The 16,469-nt window shown below is 41.9% G+C and overlaps 1 protein-coding gene across 3 annotated transcripts in view; it reads right to left on the reverse strand.

Moving 5' to 3' along the window:
* Positions 1–16,469, reverse strand: part of phkb (phosphorylase kinase, beta) — a 98,445-nt gene that overhangs the window by 6,183 nt on the left and 75,793 nt on the right. For 2 of the 3 annotated variants that reach the window (XM_080030484.1, XM_080030486.1), the window contains 9 exons: positions 11,435–11,518; positions 10,262–10,366; positions 8,850–8,932; positions 8,036–8,126; positions 6,130–6,188; positions 5,495–5,657; positions 4,370–4,451; positions 4,041–4,098; positions 785–875 (listed from right to left, as the gene is read on the reverse strand). In XM_080030484.1, coding sequence (XP_079886610.1) covers positions 785–875; positions 4,041–4,098; positions 4,370–4,451; positions 5,495–5,657; positions 6,130–6,188; positions 8,036–8,126; positions 8,850–8,932; positions 10,262–10,366; positions 11,435–11,518 — 816 coding nt within the window. Of the gene's footprint in view, positions 1–784; positions 876–3,556; positions 3,648–4,040; positions 4,099–4,369; positions 4,452–5,494; positions 5,658–6,129; positions 6,189–8,035; positions 8,127–8,849; positions 8,933–10,261; positions 10,367–11,434; positions 11,519–16,469 lie in introns of all 3 variants that reach the window. The other variant, XM_080030485.1, reaches the window with a different exon arrangement.

The raw sequence follows: 16,469 nt of genomic DNA on the forward strand, positions 1-16,469 counted from the left end.
CCGAATAGATTTGTTTGAAAATGTCCCACAATATAATCACATAGTAGAGTGAGAATGAACTCAAATTGGCTGGTTGGCTTCTTATTTCTTTTAGCAGTTGAGCTGTTATTGTTAGGAGGAGGCAAAGGCGCCGCACATCTTAAATCAGCTTTTTCCAATCATGTCGAGAGGAGCATTCCCGCCGGTGAGCAATCTATATGCAGATTCACACCTTGAGCTACTTCAGCATAATGAAATGCCTAAAAGCGTTCGCGAGGGCTAAAAAATGAGGCGAGATAAGTGACACTCGCAGGAGGAGGCTAATCTCTGAATAACACTTAACAGGGAACGATGCACCGTCCGAAAGCCATCCCGCGTGAGGGAGAGGCATCAGAAAAATCCCTGGGTCACAATGTATCAATCGGCGCATGTGAAGTGAGTCTAGGCACATGGACCGCATTATGATTATGTGCCGGCAGCCTCACTACAACTACGGCATAGGCACACACACACACACACACACACACACACACACAAATACACACACACACACACACACACACACACACAAATATACACACACACACACATGGTGTAAGTGAGCCGTGATGAGTTAATGGGAAAATGCAGCTTGTCTAAGCGATTCCCATAGGATAACAGCATGAGGAGCTTGTAATCATATATTTCCAATTCTATTTCTTTTTATCAGTGAACATTAAAATCATTGTGCCCGCCATGTCGTAACCCAAAGGGGATATACAGTATATGGTAAACTTCTCAGGGACCACTGTCTGTGTCCACTTACCTGCTTGCCATGCACTAAAACACTAGTAATACTGGGGGCAAGGCTGTCCACTAGCTTTTTTAAGAGACTGGCAGCGAGACGGACAATAGACCTATAGTGGACAAAAAGACACAAGAACAGTCTTGACATCATTACTGCAGCTTTGGTATAGAGCATATCATATATTGTGTATATACATGTATTAACTTGTAACCCATACAATGCATTCAATTGTCCCCTGGGGACAAATAAAGTTTTTTGAAATTGAAATTGAAATTGAATTGCCTACGTGTGTAGAATGTATACTGTGTGCAGTGGCCGAATAAGGTGCCTTTACTCAAATATGTGTTTCAGCATTATTAAAAATACATCCAATTTTCACAAACATTATGACAGGACAAATTTGTATCTTTTGCATCGCCCGCAATTTACAAAGCATCCGAACATCATGAAATGGAAAACCAACCCTCATAAATAATTCCTTTTTAGAGTGGCGAAGCGACAACATTTTTACAATCAGTGTCATGGTGATTTCTGCCATGTAGGAAATAAAGTCAAGTCAATTGCATTAGTCCCAGTCCCAATCAATGAATTTGATATAATGAATTAAATAAACGGTTGGCTGCCCAGAAAATATTTTAATGTTCACTCATTTCTCAGTTCATTATTCCCTGATAGTCAGCACGTAGCCTTCAAGCTGCCTCATCCTAAGGGAAGAAGCAACACACATAAACAGTGGTTATCTCCACATGGTAGTCCACAGCCAGGCTCGTTATCGACACACACATGGAGTTGAAGCTGACCACACAGAAACAAATCAACAAATAAAATAATTGCATTAATGGAGTCATGATTGTGTGTGTGTGTGTGTGTGTGTGTGTGTGTGTGTGTGTGTGTGTGTGTTATTCAGTGCTCAAACCTGCGGAAATATTGAGGCCCATCTTAAGCACAAAGCCTTAATGTTTCCAAGGCATGAGGTGGTGTCAATCCACTGGTGCTTTGTTGGGGAACCTATTTCAAGCTTCACTTCCTAGCCCATGTTAGGTAAATGAGAAAGTAAATTGAACAGAGTATCGATGCTATTTCCCCGCTAGTTGGAAAGCAGCCTCCGGGCTTTTTTTTTTCACTCTAAGGAATAATCAAATTTCTTTATGCTAAAATCCTAATAATTAATAAAACAGCACATAATAAAAAAGGTGTCATGTCAGTCAGCCTGATACAAATTCAAATCAAACCATGGACCCACTATGGAGGGGAACTAAAGCTCACAAGTATGGACAACCATTTACAGTATATAGGGGAATACTTTGTGAGTCAGGCCGGCAGTATAACACAAACATAATAGAATTTTAGCAGCTTTTTGATCATTGCCCATAGCTTTTTATTTAACTATTTGTGGTAGCCTACTCTATTTTTCTGACAATATATAATAACAGATTCACGCATATCCTTACTCAAAGAAACCTGAATCTTCCAACTGGGGTTATTCTAAAGAAACTGGGACACTTAATCTAGGTCCCACATTAATCTGTGAAAAGTAGACAGTGTTGAAAAGCAACCCAAATTCAAATGGGTCATGTTAAAAATTCCTCTTTAGCCTAGTGTCTTCGAATCACTTCCATTGAGTTACACTAGTTCTAATATGACTTTATTATCAAAATAAAAATGTAAGCACTCTGCTCCCAAGCCAACTATCAAGCGTTGTTTAAACACCATGTCCAAAAGCCAAAATCAATTTCACGTACACAGCCAGCCTAATAGCAGTGAGTGATGTTGCAGCAGTGATGAGGGTCCTGTTTATGTGATGGTTAATGGAGAGAAAGCAAACACCAACAACAAGCTCCTAAACATCTGAGCCCTGGGGCCTCTACCTTGGCCAAGCTAGCATGGTCAATGTCAGGACTGTGTGAGGGTTAGCCACTGTATTATGCTAAACGTAGTTGGTTAGCCAGAAATGGCTGAGTATGAACTGTTCTTCACCAGTTAAATTATTTTGGAAGGTTTCCATTATTGTATGAAGTACGTATAGTTATATAAGGTACAGTTATCTTATTATTTTATTTGACCCTTCCAGGAAATGTAGGCTACACACATTTAGCTTAAGTAGGCCTACAGGTATTCAGCGGGAGCGTACCTATGTTCCCCGGGTCCTATGTTCCCCACTTTGTATGTTATTTTTCCCAACCCTAACCCTAACCGGTAAATTGGCCTATGTGGGTCTACATGCCCTAACCCTAATCCTAACCCTAACCCGTTATCTACTGTAAAAAAAATGCTGAATTAAATCAGCGAAGGCTTATGTAATGCAATTCCGCAATTATGGAAATTATGGTGGAAAAAATAAGCCCTTTCTGAATATTATTAGGAAATGTTAAGGAATTGCAGGGAATATAGGACCCTTTCTTCTGAAAAAGAGTCTTGTAGTCCAGGTTCCCCACTCCGTATGTATTGCGACCGGGGACCATAGGACCCTTTTTGGGAAAAACGGGGAACATAGGACCCGGGGGACATAGAACCCTGGAAACATAGGGATGATCCCGTATTCAGCCATGTAGGCTACTTAAGCTAAAGAGAGATTGTGGCCCTTTTTTAAAACATAAAGTCAAATATTCAATGCTTAATTTTAGCTAATTCTTCTTTCTGACTTTAAAAAAGCCTTGTTGACGCGCTGGTTATGACACATCACAAAAAGTAGCCTTGGCTCAACCTCACACAGCTCTCTGGCTAGCTAGCTAGTGCGTCTATGAGTAGCCTTCATGCAGAGTCTTCAGTCCACCTTTGCCTCAACATTACCTGTTTCCCATGCACCAGTATTGTGGTGATGTGAGGAGCTTGAGAGGCGGCACACATCTGGAGTAGGGAAGCAGCATGACGTACTACCAGCCTACGTTGCGGCCGGATCAAATACAAGATATTTTCAAAGATTTTGTGAGGACGACAAATGGGGACACAACAGATATAGAGAAGATATGGTTAAGGGGACCTAAAGTAAATTCCCAATTCCTTTTAAGTCACAGTAAAATAATCAAGAGAGCAACATTTATTAATGGCCGGTCATCATAATAGTAAACCTAAATGTACGCTACTGAATGTCTTAAATCTGAGTCCTTTAGGTAACCGTCTCTATGTCCGGACTACATATGTCCGGACTACAATAAAATAAAATTAAATCAAACCCTGTCTAATTACGATGTAAGTATGTGTGTATGCGTGTGTGTGTGTGTGTGTGTGTGTGTGTGTGTGTGTGTGTGTGTGTGTGTGTGTCAGAATAACAGACCAAAGCTTTCTGCTGCCGGCTCTCCTGTAGATCCTCTCCAGTTCATCTTTCAGATTCTCTGGAATCACAGATATGTTTGTGTCAGGACACATTTACACATCATAAACACATGTAGGGTAATACACAAATGTACACTTTCGGCAAATCAGAACTGCCAAATTGAGCAATTAATACACATTCAAAAGCACTGTACAACTGTATCCTAAAGGGGGTTTTACAGGAAGAACCGGGAAGACTTTTGACATGATCCCATTTCCTTTGCATTTAATGAGAAATTTCTAAAAAGAAAAAAAAACTAATTAACTCACTAATAGTGAGAGTGTGCTTACCGTCTTTAGTGAGGAAATCTGGTCCTTCTCGCTTAAGAAGGATGCCTGCAAGCTGAGCCTGACTGGCCAAACAGTCACATTCCTAGGCAAGGACACATGCAATAATAAAAGGAATATTAGTTATATCAGGGTATTTCATGTTTAACTTTCACATTTCAATGGTTAACAAATGTTTGGCTTATTCTGCGAGGACTGCTGCCTCTTTGACTGTAAGAAAAGAAAGGAGAATTTACCAAACTGCAGTCTTTGTGTGTGTGTGTGTGTGTGTGTGTGTGTGTGTGTGTGTGTGTGTGTGTGTGTGTGTGTGTGTGTGTGTGTGTGTGTGTGTGTGTGTGTGTGTCATGTGTCTCCACTTATACACAAAGAGATGCCAGATGCTTCTTTTCACCTGCCTCTCAGAATAGCACAGTGACAAGGACATGATTTATCTGCAGCTTACCTATGCAAGTACTACCAACAAACATTTTAATGTGATGTTTTTCTATACTGCCAGTCTAAAGTAAAGAAGTGGAAAGTACTACCGGTACTTCTACAAACCAGCACAATTCCCAACCTTGGAACCTTTGCTTTTATGTTAAATGCCACTTTTTATGCAAAATGCACTTTTTTATGTATTTTCAACATTAATATAGGTCCCTGGTGTGACTACAGACTTACAAAGTATGAGACAAATAACTCCCTATCTCTTTTTATCTGACTCAATCTTTCTGAAAATCTGTGTTAAAAAAACCCCAGTCAGATTTAGTTCCCCTTATGACACTATAAGGGGAGAAGCCATGCCCCCTCATTACCAACCTTAACTTAGCAGTACCTGTGATTAGCACACCCCCAGATACCCCTGAATCAAACTGGCAGTTACTGTAGATTCAAACCAGCAGTTAGATTCAGTGGCCAATCAGAGCAGACTGGGCTTTTTTGGAAGGCGGGGATAAAAGAGACGGGCGCTAAAACGGAGCGTTTCAGACAGAGGCTGAGAAGAGGAGATTCACCAATGCCACTGTGAAAAGTATAGAGTTTTTTTTTGACACTACACCATGAAAACAGGTTCTAGTAGAAACCACAAATTACAATTTTGTCCCCCGAAAAATTAGCATAACGTGTGACCTTTAAAGTCAATCAACTCACATGGAACTTGCGGATGATGTCCTGTGTGGGCTTGTTGAGCCACTCGTCTATGCTGAGCTCCGGCTGCTGCTCCAGGTCTGTGGCGTTGGGCGTACTCATCTGTCTCTTCACCTTGGAGTGTTTAGGCAGCTCCAGCTCCTCAAAGCTCTTAAACTCTGGGATCCTATGCACACACACGCGCACACACACGCACACACACACACACACACACACACACATACACACACACACATACACACATACAGACAGGAAAAGAAAAATTACACTCACTATGCATGCTATTTACATGCAAGACAGTAGACCCACATGCAGTTGGTTCTTGTCATTTCAAACATATCACAATTGAAGCAACAGGCAAATGAATGATGGTTTCTTTCCTTTGACATTTTCAATGTTTTGCACACAGTTGATTTATTGGTCCTGGAAAACATTACCAGCAAAGTCAAGTCTCTCTGTCAGTTATACCGCCGTGTAGTGTAACATTTATATATGTTCTCTTTGTCCAATCCATCATGGAAATTGCTAGAGAGCTGTTTTAAAAAATGCCTTGTTGCCAACGCACAGGCAAACAGGGGCAAGAGCGCTGACCTCGGACCAACCAAGCATATACAGTAGACCAGAGGAAGCTCTCTTACTCTGCCTCGTTGACTCGCAAGAAGTCCAACTGCTCCACCTTCGCTCCAGAAATCAGAGTCTAAAGGGTTGAAGAGAAAGAAAAGACATGGTGAACAATTTGCAAAGGGATGTTTCCATCAGTATAGGCTGCTCAATACAAGAGATTTCATAGACATACACAAATACATACGCAAAGAAAAATGTATGAGAGAATCTGTTTTCAAAGGGGCATAAAATCATAGAGGAAACACAGCCGTATTAATCCCAGAGAGGAGGCTTGTTGGGTGGCTGAGTTTACAAAGCTACTGTTTGAATAATGCAGTTCATAGCACACAGAGTGGTAAGGCGTACGCACTAAGTTCACCATTTCAAAGTTTTCAAAGTTTACAAGTGCGTATACAGGAGCGGTAACAAGTGAGCCTCTAACACGGTAAAAAGTTTGAGCGTTTTTAAAAGCGAGGCAACGTGGGAGTAAAGAGTGCACTTGCCACTGTGGTCCAAACGTGATGTTAGCCATTCCAACTGAAGTCAACTTCCAAACAAAAAAAATACCAGGCGTATAGGAGAAGAGCGATGCTGCTCCCCATAACAATGAGACCACGGAGAGCAGACGTGTTTCAAAGCTGTAAGAGTTAGCTGTGAAGTGAATAGAAAATATAGGGCGAACGCAAGGAAGAATTTTAAAGTTAAAAAAAAATTGTTAACTCCGCCAACATCCTTGGAGAGAAGTTGAGTTGGAAGACCTGATAGAAGTTTGACAAAGCAATAATTCTAGTTTCTACCCTGGCCTTATTTTCCGTCTCTTTGCCATCATAGGAATCAGTTGTGATAAAAATCCTGCAACCAATACTGTCTGCCATGAAGACTTATGAAGAATTGTCTGCAGTAACTGTAGTGTATGGTTAATTGTAAATTCATGAATTTCTGTGAGTTTGACCACCGAGTTAATGACTTGAGGACATGTGAACAAGGAATCAATTGAACCAACTTGTGTTATTGTTCGCTCAGTAAAGATGTACAAGCTTTGCCCTTAATTCAGCATTAACTGCATTTGGCACAAGAGTTGTTCATTTAGTCATGTAGGAAAATACAGAATGTGAATGTAAGTCCATTGTTCCCTTTCTTTTTAGCTGTGATTTTGGTCTCCACTAGTTCCTAAAGGGAAATATCTGTCTCGTTAGCTGCTAGATGCTCCACCATGGTTTGCTGAACTAGGTACTAGACTCAGACTGGTTTCATTCCAATTTATTCAACAGGCCAGAAACACAAGTGTCAACTCCAGTAGTTACATCTCCTTTTCCAAACCACCCAGGCTCAATTCAGTGCCACCTCTCTCAGACAAACAAAAACAGTTTCCCTCCCAGATAGCATCAGACAGACCAAGGTCACAACACAGATAAACACTGCTATTGCTGTTGTTATAAGGAGGGATTTCAGATTAAGAGGCTGGGTGATTTTTGTTTGTTCCCACAGGAAGAGATGAAGCCCTGCAACAAAATGTATTGTAGATAAATATGTGTAAGATCAAGCAATTGTTTATTCAAGCAATCAAGCTATTGTTTATTCCAGAGACAGCTGCAATATCCATTGAAACTGAGATAATGCAAGAGAGCAGGTGGAATATTAACCCCGACACACACTCTTATGAAAACCGCTTGATAGTATGCACACAATCAAAGAGGTAGCAACAGTAATGGTTACATTGATTCAGTAATCCATTTTTTTAAAAGTTGTAATTATGGAATACCCACCCTTCATGTGGTGTCACCTTTAAATGACGTGATTGCTATCGATTGTTAACTTGTTCGATGGTCGACTGGTGAAATGACTTGAACTTTGCATCGGTAAAATGAAGAGTGATTAAGAACGACCTAATGAAAGAATCAATAGAAGAATGTATTGCCTGCTTCAATCACAAGCACAAACCTGTAGTCTATCCACATGGACTTTGACCCCTCCGATGACGCCTTTCTTGAAGGAGGCCAGCATGTCCAACACTGGGTTGAAGCGGCTCCCCCTGGTGAGAAAAGGTGGTCAAATTCAGTTTTGTGATATATTTTCCCACCCCCTAAAGAGCACAGTGGGGTCAATTTGGCCCACTTCTCCACATTTGTGTTAACTATAACGTCACACAGAACACATTTATCACGTACATGATCAGTTTGAAATCATCCCAGGTATAATTTTTTCTCATTACATTAGCGCCCTTCACCAAACAGACCCTCATTGCTATATTCGGTGTGCAGTCACCTTCCATACAGGTCCTCATCCCCGATCGATAGCAGACTAATGACTATTGAGTCGCTTCTTCGCGAGCCCATTCATTCATTTTTAGATGATGCAGTGTAGCTGTTTAAGTGTTTGTCGCACATTTCACATATGGCTCCTGGATAATGGTCAATACTGCTGTAATCAACCTACGAAACCACACTATAGTGATACAAATGAGAGACATTATCACCCTATCAGCCGGCAAATACAGTCGCACCATTCCAACAATAAAGATAAATAGTACGCATAGAAGAGAGGAGAGTGTGAGAGAGACAGAGAAATGTTCAAAAAATTGAACTAAACTGCATTACGATAATCAAGACATTCTTTTTTTGAGAGCTTGACAAAAGAGGTATGAGAGGGCGATGTATGGAGAGATAGGTGAAGGAGGACCAGCTGTGAGGAAGCTATCAGAGGAATGAAAGACACAAAAAAACATAATAGAGCCATTACAGAGAGTGCATATTACTTGATGTTATCCTCGCGGATGAGAACCAGGAAGAGAGGACGACCGGGCATCTTCCAGCACTGTTTGATGAACTGCAGGGCGTTCTGCATTCACACACAAAGACACACACACACACACACACACACACACACACACACACACACACACACACACACACACACACACACACACACACACACACACACACACACACACACACACACACACACACACACACACACATATCAATCTCAGAATAGCAATGGGAGGGTTCTGGTTCAGAGATTTCATTTTCCATTGTTTCTGAGCTTACACTGCGTATGTGCCGTTCTAAAGTTCAACCTACTCAGCCGTCAAACTGATCGAAGTTTAATTTAGGAAAGTTTCAGACTGAAGATTAATGTATGTTCAGAATAGGAAAATAAACTGAGATTAAACAGGTGTACTGGAGGTCTTATTCGCAGTTCTTGATTTCAATCAGTGGTGACTTTCACTTTTGTTCTACTATGTGTATGTATTGTTTATTTTTTTCCCTCCATAATCTATAACCTTTGCTGATACAATGTCAGTAGTACTCCACAGGGATTTTCCAGTGAACTATACTGCATACACATAGGTGATATGACCAAACATAGTCTGTAAATAAGGCTCTAGCTTATTCATCATAACTAATATACCATACAACCACAAGACTTGACCCGAGGGCATGATAATTACATGGTAATCAAGTTAGTCACGGAAGCCATTATGAGACTTGGCGGCTGAGGGTTTGCTTTAGGAAAGAAGAACCTCTTCATTAGTCTCTAGAAAATATTGATTTAAAATAGTCATCTGCTTTTACACCACTGTAGGATATCAACCAGTAATAAGCTAAGAAAAATTACATTTGAAAGTGATATAAAATGTAGTTTTGTTGTTTTCTAATCTCACTCAATAAATCTTAGGCTTGAAAAGGACAATACTTGCAGCAATTGATCTATACCGAGGTAGGTTATGGTTGGAAAACCTTTGGTCATTTCTTCATGTTAAATACTATTATTATTTTGTATTAAGAATGCATAACTTGTAACCTCAAATCAAAAATTGTTGCTCTTAACATGTGCCCCATATACTACATTGTGCTTTTATGCAGGCTAGACCAATGTGGCATTTCCCATGACAACTCACACACTGAATCAATCATACAACATATACAAGACCTCTGGTGTTAAACCTCTCTGTTGTGCCATGTAAAATGAGTAACCCATCAACCCAAAGCAGCTGATTTACTGTATTCTATTTTTTTCTCTTTTAACATATGTCAGACTGTATCTCTTGTAGAGCTGACAAAGTGAATATACAGTATGTCAGTAATTCATCTTGGAGCTCATACAAAGTGGAGAGCATGTTGAGTCATGGCATTAGTAAGCTCTGTAAGTGTGACCTGGACTTACCTTAATGTCATCAATCAGCAGCATAACATCCTGGGACAAGTAGAAGTCGCTTAGATCAAAGACTATTGGGTAGCACACCACCGTCTTTCCCAGGATACGATAAATCTGTGGAGGGACACACACACACACGTACACACACACACACACACACACACACACACACACACACACACACACACACACACACACACACACACACACACACACACACACACACACACACACACACACACACACACACACACACACAAAGACACTATTGCATTAGAAGACGGATGACTCCCAAGTAGCCACGTATACATTATTCTGTGCAGTGCATAAAACAAGCCATCAATCTAAAGATAGCGGGGACACACAGAAGCTTCACAAGCACTCCTGATAACACACACTACACTACACTACATACACACAACTTGTTCATAGCTCACTTTCACACATAAAGATTGTCACAAGGGCACATACACACACACACACACACACACACACACACACACACACACACACACACACACACACACACACACACACACACACAAATACATCGATACAGTCACACTGATGATGATAATGCCCTCTGGCAGTCTGCCATCTTCCACATAAATGTCCCATTATAATATTGTCTTAGCAACGCGTTGGGAGCCATGATTCATTTGTTTGGCAGCATCTTTGTTTGAGAAAGCTGCTATAGCTTAACTTATTCGCTCGAGCTATGACCTTCATTCGGGAGACACAGCAAAACAGCATTAGCAAGAGACATTAACACGCACGCCCAAACACGCACACGCACAGTACAAACACACACACACACAAGCTGTATAAACACTTCAACACCAACATATTTGCACTAACTCTGATACACACACACAGACTGCAGCTCAGAATACCAAAATCAAGAAGTATTGCGGAAAAAGAAAAGAAAATCTATTCAGCATCCACTTTGCCTGATAAATAGAGAAACACTTGAAACTGAATAATTCTAGCCTTCATTTTGGGTTTCTGAGCTGCAGTCCACTCCTGGGATCTCTGGGAAACGTATCGATCAATATGTGGGAGGGTGTGTAAGCGATCTGCCATGATCTGTGCAGCAGGGCCAACACGGAGTGCATACATGTGTGCACTCCATGTTACCATGTTACCGCTATGTACAGTGTATGTGTTGTCAAATGTATTCACCTTGCAGGTCCCGATGCATCCCACTGGCCTCTCTGGACGCCCACTCAACCCCAGCTTCTTATTGATTGCGAGGAAACGGTACGCCTGCAGAAAGACACACACACACACACACACACACACACACACACACACACACACGCACACACGCACACACACACACACACACACATACACACACACACACACAAGTTCACATAGAGAGATACACAAATGTACACAAACAACTTTCACATTGCACAACATACTTTAACAGCTAACCTTTCTGTTGTCAGAGAAAACTAAAACTCCACATCCCGATCGCTTTGATAGCACCCGCATTGCTTTGAGATAAAAAAAAATAAAAAACACATCACATTCTATTCGAAATGTCACGGCGCACAGTGCCATTCCGTATCGTAATGAAAGTGCAACACCCCACCCCCTCCTCCCCCCATCGTCTGTCTGTCCGCCCCACTGAGACATTTCTGTTGTTGCAAGTCAGACGCTGAAATTACCAGCATATGGCAGGAGCAGCCTAGTGTATATTAGCTCTGTGCAAAAGTTATGAGACGTGGCGATAATGAAAGGTCCCCGTGCTGCCATCAGCGGTGCGTGCTGGCTGGGCCCAAGCATACCCATGGGCTAGGGAGCTGATAACACTGTTTAGGTGTGCTGCAGATGCAGAAGGCCCCATGGTGAAGAGACACTGACACTGTTTGATAATGTCCATGTGAACCACAAAGTTTAATATGCAGTGCTAAGAAATACACATTTGAAAAATTAGCTGGTTGGTACTTGACCCTTCACTAGGCCACCTGCATCCCCACGTTAATGTTACCTGTCGAGCTTTCCATTCTTGCACATTTTGGTGATGGTTACATTTTCTTAAAGAATGGGTCTCAGTTTTCACTAAACCAAAGCAGGTTTCTCAATGGTAGCTGATGTCAAGTGATTATGTTGGCTGAAATGAGATCTGCCTTCACTAACACGGTTACTATAGATCGCATGTGAGAAGAGGAACTGTTCTTGAGCATAGGCATAGAGTAGGTGGTTTCTATTTGGTCTATTCATAATCTGTGCACACACTGTAATTCCAGCCCCATTTCAGCTCTGCAGCAGAAGTACTGTAGTTTCAACAAGTCAGAAGTCATGTCTAAAGACTCAGCCTGGTCCCACAGTATCTGAGTTGAGTCAGATCTGAAATGTAACTTTATGATCTTGAAGTCCAGTGTAGTGGGGCTTAGAGAGAGATAGACATTAATGCTCAACTCAGACAGGGTCTGGTGATCAAGATGGGCTCAGACTAGCTCAGGTCATGTTTCTCAACAAATAGCTGGACTGAAATTATTCAGCGCCGGTTCATTTAAAAGTATAATTCAAACCTCACATTCAATTAAGACAGCCAACACTTCCACAACCGACGACATTGTTTGAATTTTATTATAATAGGGGCATTAGCAATCCTGGTGCACAATTACCAAGGGAAAAAGAACAAGACAGATAAACAGAAAATCTGCATTGATTACCCAGTTGTTGTTACATCAAAGGGCTCCCCAGTCTGTCAAAACAAAGTCGAGGAAAAGGCCATGGCCTTCCTTCAGCAGCCATCTCTGAAATGTGTTAAGAGATGGCAGCGAGGAGAATACACAAGCTCCAGCACATCAGTTTCCACTAGCAATTTTCCTTTGGTGCTTCAGATAAAAGCTTCCTACCGGTGTGTCGCCCGCTGTCAAAATGCACCGATTCAAAGACGGGGGAAAAAGAGAAGATGGACATTGATTTCCTCAGCTCTGCTTGCTCTGGCGTCACACTCACCACAAGTCGCCGTTTATGTGAGTACATGTGTGAATTGCATTTTTGAAAAAGTGTCTGGCTGGAGTGTGAAACTAGAGAACGTATTCCCCTTTGTGACAGCCTATAAATTGTACACTTAAAATAAACCCATCCCAAACCATGAAACAGCATCAGAACACCCACACACACATACTGGAGCGGCGGCATTGCAGGAAATCTGCCTATCAGGCCCCCCCCCCCCCTACACATGCCGCATTCTTCCAACTGCAATCCACCACGTCAACCAAAAGGTGGTGCTCTGCTACTCCGGTCTACTTCCTCACTCACTTGAATAGGGTTGAGCTCAAAACAGCTGAGGACACAAGAGTTGGGGCCAATTAAAATAAATTATGCTAAAAGAAAATGGACACAGTACAGTCTTTGTACGGGGAAAAAAAATATGTTAATTGAGGATTAAGTGATATTGCAAATCACTGCCCTAACAGAAAAGGATGAGACCTGGAGGAGGAAAGCCAAAGGGAGGTTGAGAGAACCTCTGCACCCAACACTTCCTGTGTGCAGAATACCAATGAAGGACGACAACACTCCACCAGCCTATCAAAGCATCCTTTCATTTCCCCCCTACACACACACATTCCCACTGACCACGGCGCACACACCATGCCCAGACAGGTGTAGGAGAGAGAGTGAAACGCTGTGTGTTTAAAAGCCGTATTTTGCAATTCCACCAAGCCCACGAGGTGTGTAATATGTACAACTATTATACTGACAAACTCTGCAAAACTTTAAAGTCACCATGGGAATAGTCCTCAATTTGATAGGGGTTCAGGCTAGAGTGTTTTCCATCCATGTTTTCATACCTGCTGCTCAACACGAGTGCAAATGTAACCTTTGGAGTCACAAAATGTGCATAACAGAATTTATTTTTTTGAAGCAGATGCTGTCACCCAGCGGGATTTATGGTAAGTGTTCAGGTAGGGGTACAGCATCCTGCCAAACAGCTCAACATGATAATGTACTGTATGTCCTTTATGATTTTGGGATTAAATATTCTGCTTCTGACACTGTTTCTCTAACCACTAGGTTGCTGCAGAAATAGTTGATGGTTGGTGTCTCCGAGCAAATGAGACACACCAACGGTCGGTCAGAAACAAGGTAAACTATAGTTGTCATGAACTGCAACTCTAAGTTACAGATTGATGAATGAGATCCATGAGGTAGAACTAAGTTGTAGCTAAATGCTTTCAATGGGGCAACATTCTGTGTTTCCTTTGTAATCATTTCTGTAAAAAGGTGTGCTCTTTGGAAAGCTGCAGTAGGCTTTGTACTGCTCCAGCGATATCTAACATATAACCAAACCTCCCAAATAACATGTAACAACCATAAGTCATACATGAGAACAATATTAGAAGAGCAATTAGAAGGCCCAGCCTGGTGGACGAATACAGGAATGTCTCTTTAACGTATTTGAAGACCTGCAGTCTTTCTCCAGAGTGTAACAGCAACATGTGGGAGAAAATGAAATGTCTCAGCAAACAAAATGTCGCCCATACTGACTATCAGATATAAAGCCGGGAGACAAACAACTACAGAAGCCAATTTTGGTTCAAAGCTGTGATTTGCAAAGAGGATAAGCTTTAGGGGGTGTGTACCAGTGGGAATAACACATTGGAAAAAAAATGTAATTGCCACTCTCCCATCGTCAGGCAGCTGTTGTCAACACAATCAAACGAGCTGCGCTAGACGTGGGGTGAGGTGAGCGAACGCAGCCCGCAGCACCAGAGCTGTTGGTGACTCTGAGATAAAATACGTTCTGTTCAGAGAGGCAAAGGAGGAGAGGAGCATCTGTGTCTGGGCTGGAGGATTTGATATTCAGCACAGCCGCCCGCTCACTCGCTCTGACACGCAATGCCATATATCCATCTGAGAGAGAGTGAGCACCGCAAAGCAGAAAGAGGCAGAGAGGGTAGACAAGGGAAAAAAAGTTGAACAGGTATGATGACAGTTCAAAAGGCAGTTGATAGACCAGGACAGTGGGGAGAGTTGTTTAGTGTTATGGACATAATTGGGGGGGCGGGGCAAGATGTACTGTAGAAACCAGAGGGGGAAATAAACGGGGTGAGAAGAGGTGACGACGGATAGAGCGGGAGAAGTAGAGAGAGAGAGAGAGATGACATGATATGAAAAATGGTGTTTGTTTAAAGCTACAGTGCGTACACTTTTTTCCGTTGCCTTGAAACCATCGTCAAATGAGTTTTTACGAAGTCTATTGAGATTTTCAGCTCCACTTAAGTCAAATTTTTAGTCAACAAACTGTTGTTATCAGGAGATATTGGCGCACACAGAAAGTTCAGGCGCGCAGAAAGTTATGCGTTTTAAGTCACGACCGAGAAAGGACCACAGCTGCGTTCCGCTTTGGAGATGAAGAGGGTTGCCACAACAGTTCAAGGCACGGCTGAAAATCCCCAGACGCACCCACGAAATGTTTCAGTTGTTGATTCTAGAAGGTAGATGAAAATTCATGTGAGATCACCGAAAGGCTTACCCCAAGTAAATGTTGCAGACAGTGTGGTTATAATTACTCAGAATTTCTCATGGGAGCGACAGAAGTTACGCACTAGAGCTTTGAAGAAGCCACATTATTGAAACGACAGGTGTCCAGGGTTTGAGGTACAGGTATGACAGAGCAGACTTCAAACATTGCAAATGCAGGAGAGTATCTAGAGAAGAGCCAAAGGTCTGACTGACAGATAGGATAGGATTGTAACAGAAGTTGGACAGGCTTTTTTTGGTTGCTGTCAGAGACATGACAGTACAAACGGTGTAATCTGGACACGATGGAAACAGCAGCTACGGTTTATATTCAAGTCGCCAAAGAGATGTTATCGCATGTATAAATGTATAATGTGCAATAAATTGGAGAATAAGTTTGGAATAACTTTTTCTACCTCGGCATTTAAGATATCTTTCATCTCTTCAGGCTCAACTGTCAATCGTAGCCTATACCCTGTGGAGAACAAATTTGGAAAGCCGCTCAGCTCTACGCATTTCCAATTTGCCAGAGTGACACAGTGACGGCCCCGCCACTAGGCCGATCAATCAACATGAACAATCACTGTTCAAGCGATCAATCACCATCGACCAATGCGCAGCCCGGCTTTGATTGATTGGACAATCAAGAGGAAAGTCTTAAGAGCACCATGTCCTGGACTGACAGGCAGATGGACTGACTGAGCCAAGTAACTGTAACTGTTGAAATGTG

The sequence above is a fragment of the Ammodytes marinus genome, assembly GCF_949987685.1.
Source record: "Ammodytes marinus genome assembly, chromosome: 1".
Lineage (NCBI taxonomy): Eukaryota > Metazoa > Chordata > Actinopteri > Uranoscopiformes > Ammodytidae > Ammodytes > Ammodytes marinus.